At 42.8% G+C, this 6000-nt stretch overlaps 2 protein-coding genes across 5 annotated transcripts in view; both read left to right on the top strand.

The window, feature by feature from the left end:
• Window positions 1-461: 461 nt before the first annotated feature.
• The window catches only part of LOC122615223 (protein spire), a 38853-nt gene continuing 33314 nt past the window's right edge, over window positions 462-6000 (top strand). For 2 of the 4 annotated variants that reach the window (XM_043790179.1, XM_043790178.1), the window contains exon 1: window positions 462-1659. In XM_043790179.1, coding sequence (XP_043646114.1) covers window positions 1065-1659 — 595 coding nt within the window. In that variant the 5' untranslated portion in view covers window positions 462-1064. The remainder of the gene's footprint in view (window positions 1660-6000) is intronic. The other 2 variants (XM_043790177.1, XM_043790180.1) reach the window with 2 other exon arrangements.
• Window positions 3597-4049, top strand: LOC122615225. Its single transcript, XM_043790183.1, has 2 exons — window positions 3597-3651; window positions 3712-4049. Exons 1-2 carry the CDS (start codon window positions 3642-3644, stop codon window positions 4029-4031), a joined length of 330 nt encoding a protein of 109 aa, XP_043646118.1. The 5' UTR covers window positions 3597-3641; the 3' UTR covers window positions 4032-4049.

Genomic DNA, 6000 nt, shown 5'->3' with positions numbered 1-6000 from the left:
AATGGAAAGTTCGAAAAAACGAAAACATATCTTTCAAACTGCTGTGGTTTTGTTGGATTATATTTCAGCAATATTTTTTTATTTTTATTGATTTTATGTTTCTAACTTCTGGATAATATTTAGTTATATTACATTATTACAAAAATAATTAATTACAAGGTAGCTTTATGTTCAATTATGTGATTTAATTACAAGTAAATCAGAATACAATTACAATTACAACAAAGAAAAATTTATTTTATTTTTTACATTTCGGATGGTGTAAAATTATGTGTCACACTTATAATTACAAAATTTGATTTAAATGTCTATTTATGTGATCTTATTATACCATTCCATACCGTTCCGGAAACATTTCAGTCGGCAACATTATAGTCAGCAACATTTCAGTCGGCAACATTTTGGAATGTTGCATCATCTTGTTGCTATTGCTATGAATGGAAGTAAGTAAAACAGAAGTAAAACTTAACTCGCGGCGAGCGGACGTGTTTAAGAAAGCAAAGCGAAAAAGTGCGATTTCCGAAGAAAAACCGAGTTTGAAAATAATTGAGAAATGCAAATGAAACAGACGAAAATAAAAATAATGAAAAGTTCGTGATTTCCAGCTCATGTGTTGTAAAATTCCCAGAAGAGTCTAACGGCGATTTGCGAATGCCGACTCATAAAGTGCGAAAACAAAAACGTGACGCCAGTTTTCAATATTCTCAAGCGAAAATCATGTGTTTTTTGTTATACCCCTGTGCTTTGTGTTTAATGTAGCTGACGACAAACAAAAACAAAATAATAAAATTGTGCGCGGCGAATATCCCATCCCTTGTGTTGTGTTATTATTGTATTAAAGTTTCCTTTGCCGCTTTCCACACAAAACAACACAAAAAAGAGAAAAGTGAGGAAAATAAGAAAAATAAAATCGCGAGCGCGTCCAGCAAAACTAACGAAAAACAAACCGCGAAATTTGCAGGTTAGCCCACCCAAAAGAGGCGCAAAAATCAATTATATGTTGGCCACTGCCGGTTTTGCAGTGGAATCGGGTTGAAAGCCATCGATAGCCACTCACACACACAATGACGGAGCACCAGACGGATGGCCAGGCGGACACACCGTCCACCAAGGTCAAGGCCGCGCCCACGCCCACACCCACGCCGAGTGGAAAGTTCAAGGACGCCAAGGAAGAGGCCTTCCTGTCCACCTCACCGGACAGCGCCAACGGCGATGCCCAGCACAAGCTACCAGCGGACCAGCTGGCCATGTCCTCCAGTGTGCATCCCGAGGAGCCGGGCCAAGCCCGCCCGATCATCCAGCAAGCCTTCCATTGCTGCTCCTCGGCGGAACAGTGCGTCACGCTGCACGACATCCTGGACTCCTTCAAGGCCCCGCTGTCCGAGGACCAGGCCTGGGCCCTGATCCACCAGTTCGCCGGGCTCTACCACCAGGTGGCCGTCCAGGCGCACTCGTGTGCCGCTGACTACGAGGCCGCGCTGCCCACCGGATTCGAGCTGCACTTCCACCGCGACGGCAGCGTACACTTCTCCGGCCCGGATCAGCTGCCCCCCAAGGAGCAGCTGCAGCAGGAGAAGATTCCCGCGCAGAACGGTGGGACTGGGGATCAGCCGGACCGCAGCGCCAGCAGCAGCGGCGACAGGAGCGTCATCAACAGAGGTAAGTAGCCCGACCTACTGGAAAATCAATATACATATTTTACACGGCTACAGTTAGCGGAATTTAGTGCCTTTTCAGCTTTTCCTATTTTAGAAATCAATTTTATCAGAAATTCAACAAGTAGCAAACTCCTATTCTTTGAATCAGTGGGTCTGATGAAACATATTTTATTTTTTATACATATTATATTTTGGTAACCATGTAAATTAAAATTTTTCTATATTCATAGTTAGAAATGGTACATCCATCTCTTACCGTAGTATACAAAACTGGTAATCTTTAGCATCTCTATGGAAGTGGAAAAGTTTAATACAACATTGATCAACCAACAATTTGCATTGATAACCCAATGAACCTGGCAACCCCAAACGACATTTTAATGTCGTTTTTCTTAAGGCTATAGCTACTTATTTAATAACAAATAATTTACATGGCGAGCAAATGTACTTTGACTATCTTTGGCTACGCTTGTATATTCTTTTGACTTTGTGTGACGTTGTGTGTCTTTGGACCAGTCTAAAGCTATATACTTTGTGTATAGCTTTCGGCCCCTCAGAGTTCAGTTGGGTGTTGACTTCAGATGCTGAACTGTAACAGTGATGAAAACTGGGGCTGTGATTAGCTGGGCCGGGAAACCGGTTGAGCCGATGCCACTCCGAATGCTAAGGGGTCTTTGTCTTTTGGGCAAACGCTTTCATTTTCAGTTAATAAGCCACAGTTAACTTCTTTCTCTTGGCCTTTTATTTTCGGACATTTGCCGTGATGTGGGTTTCCGTGTGCCATCCATCTCACTATTGGCATCGCCCGGCGATCGCCATCGGAATCCCAGCGCTTTCCAAACAAACAACCCACACTATCCGCCATCCGATGATGACCTCTGCATTTAAGTTATGCAGCCAGCTTTGATTGAGGTTTTCCCCACTTCTGCCTTCTGTCTGATTGCGTGCTGGCTTGGGAAAGTGTAAACGGCGACTCCCATGAAGAAGGTCCCATCTCCCATCCCAGTACCCAGTACCCCATCAGCAGTGTTTTTCACTTTCTTTTGTAGCTCGGAGAGCACAAATATCACTGGAAGAAATGCCGGTCATGTTCGGATGAGCAGAAAATTGAATACCTTTTCCTACAGAAATACAATCCAATCAAAATCTACCAAAGTAGATTTTTTCCAGTGTATCGATCAAAACGTCTTCTTTCTCCCCCCGAATTCTCTGCATTTGATGAGGGATGCTTTTTCGCCTCCCAATCTCTGAATCTACAGAACGTGTCTGAGTGTGTCTCGCAGCTAATTGTTTAATCATTCGTCTGCGAGGACTGTCTTAACACATGTCGGTGATCTATCGGCTTTTAGATAAGCCACGTTAATTGGAAAATGCGTTTATACGTGGGTAGTGATGAGAATCTTGGTGTTCGCTCTCCTAGGTGGCCCTTAATGTGAGTCACACAGCTTTTGGTCCGCGGCATTAACTGCATTCCACTGCATCTTTTCTCGAATGAGCCTCTCTATTTGGCCAGGCCAACTCTGCTTATAGCCGGCTTTTGAATCAGCGAGGCCAATTAGTTAGCTCTTACAAGCAATTAGCCAGGTACATGGGTAATCTTAAGGGCATGTACATACAAGTTTCAGTATTAATTGAACTATGTATATCGGAGGTTAAGAAACTATAGAAAAACGGCTGATAATGCTGTAGGAATGGGTCAGGAGTAATGTTCTTAAGTTCCTAAGGGGGTTTTAAAACCCATTTGAGTATAGCATTTAAAATAATATAATAAATAATATAATCCCCTATTTCTTATCTAAGTTCACCTTGTAACACCTTAATCGACGCTAATTTATCCGCTAAAATTCAAGCTATTAGGTGAGATATTGAAAGGTTTTGGTTCGGGAACCTCGAGAACCGCCAGCGGGGGCAATTAGTCTGCTCAAACAAGTTATTACAGATGGTAGACGGACGGGTGGATGCCATCAGTTTCAGCACCTTCTAATGGCTGGCGGTCGGCTGCTTCTGTGTTATCCGAAACAAATACATAAAATCGGTGAAACGTTTTTCGCAGGTTACATTGTTTCGGTGGAGGCTTTGAACATGCCGCAGCGATTTCGATTTCCGTTGGCTGAAAATCGCGCTCCATCGCCTCCTGACAACCGCATCCACGGGCGCATCGAATCATTGATTGTGTCGAATTCGGCTCCAGACCCTCGGAGACCATCGGAACCCTCGGGAGCACCCGCGACTATGGAAACCGGGGCGTGGGAGACGGAGCTTTTGATTGGAAAACGTCGGCGGCGCCGTCGGGTCGCCGCGCCCTCTGGCGCCTCGATTAGGCGCGCAGCAATTTCCACAGTGTTTTCCACATTTTCAGAGGAGCACCGATAAAATTGGCGCTTGAATCTGTCAACACACAAGCTCGCCATTACGTTTTTTAGCAGGTTCGCAGAAATTCGGGAAACGGCTTGCGCTAGCAGGTGTTTGGTTATTGAGAATTTTCCACTGGAAAATTCGCCCACGTATTTTGTGGAGCCTTCTCTCCAAGGTCATGGGTCATGCGCAGTTCGGGAAAATCGGAAAACCGGAAAACAGGGAAAAGAAAAGGAAACATTTGTTGCGGTAGGTTCTCTCTTTCCAAGCCAGCTGTTGATTATGTTTGCCTCTGAGTTTCATTTAATTCATCTCACTTAATTGGGTTCTTCCGTTTCCAAACACATTTCACCCGAAGTAATCAAAGAAATCTGAAAGAAAGCTAAAAAAAATCCCTATTGGGCCTCGAATCATCCGCTTGGGTGATGATATGTTATTTTCACGTCTATGACTTTATTGTTTTCACCGACAATACAAACAACTGGCCGCTCAACTGGTTTAATGTTTAAATAATTACACTAAAAATTACCCAAACAACGGGCACCGAAACAACAAAAAAAAACCCAACAAAATTATAACAAAACTAAAGCTCAGCAGCCAATTGGTGCACTTTTTGTTGTCCGTTGTGTGGAGAAAAATGAAAAAAAGACTCTTGGAAGTATCTTTAAATGGTCGAAGGGGAAATTGTTGCTAATCTTGGCTTATCTCTTTGTCTAGCAGAGCTTTTGGGTGGGGTCTAATGAAGAGTTACCAAATGATAATTGCAATGGGCCGCCTATTTATTAGGCACTTCGATGGGCTTTATTAGCCATTTAAGTTTGGCATTTTTAAATGGAGAAGTTTCGAAATGGCTTCAATTCAAGACAAGGTCAAAGGTTCCGTCTCTCAATTTTGTGATTAGTGGCATGTAATTTATAATTCCATAGTTTCCAGAAAAGCTAAGATATTGACTTTGGTAAAATGTTTTAGCTAACCGTCATGAGTGATTTCAAAACCACCAAACATTTTGATTTTGCAACCTCGTAACCCACTCAAAGTATCTTGGAATTTATGTTTTTTCGGATTAGGTAGCTGTCTGAAATGCATTTATTAAAAACCGGCAGTAATAGTTTATGTTTTTCTGGGGACCACACCACATGGTTTTAGGTTTCCGTGTTAGCTTATATTTTTTTTGACACATCATAGACCCAAATTGAATTGCCAGCTATTGTTGACGCTCCAGTTTTGGGGCACAATTAATATAATAATTTTTTCATAATGACAAAAAGTGACATAAGCGCGACGACGAACCTGAACCAAATTTCAGAGACCCAAATGCGTTGGACTATTTTGTATTTTTGGGCCTCTCCGAAACTTGTCCACCTGTGCAGTTTGCATTCGAGTTACGAAATCCGCTGACCATTGGCTGCATTTTGAAATGGAAATACTTTGTGTCGCCTTCGGACACAGACAGAGACTCAATGGAAGACCCCCGAGACCGAGACTTGGGTTTTGAAAGTGCGTCCCAGACCCAATAAATCAGACGATAATCCAAATTGTGGCTTGCTTTTCCCGCCGTTGTTTGGATGACACTTGTGGGGTCCATTGAGCGGTCACATTTGAGGCCTAACCGATCCGATTGACCCTGAATCGCTTGTTTACGCTCCAAATTATAAATACATTTTGATGCAATTAAACGCAATCGAAAGCGGCAAAGTCGTTGAGTAAATGCGCCTCGATAGAGCTATTTTTCGTATTCCTATCTTATCGTTTTTGTAAGTAAATAAAACACCTATATGTCGCCGCTTAATGTACGTGCTTATATATTTCAAATGTGTGTCGAGTTGCAGCCACATAAACAGCTTTGACTCGGAGGTAGACAAGAAAACTTGCTAAAAGGTTTGTTAACCCGTGCTTCCGACGAATGTGAACTGTAGAAATCTACTTCATGGGAACCTGCCTCCGGATATGCGATAGAACAAGACAACTGGAAAGAAAGTGCTGCCGT

This window comes from Drosophila teissieri, chromosome 2R (assembly GCF_016746235.2).
Source record: "Drosophila teissieri strain GT53w chromosome 2R, Prin_Dtei_1.1, whole genome shotgun sequence".
In the NCBI taxonomy this organism is placed as follows: domain Eukaryota; kingdom Metazoa; phylum Arthropoda; class Insecta; order Diptera; family Drosophilidae; genus Drosophila; species Drosophila teissieri.
The sequence above is the reverse complement of the archived record's forward strand: the minus strand, read 5'-3'. Positions and strand labels throughout refer to the sequence as shown.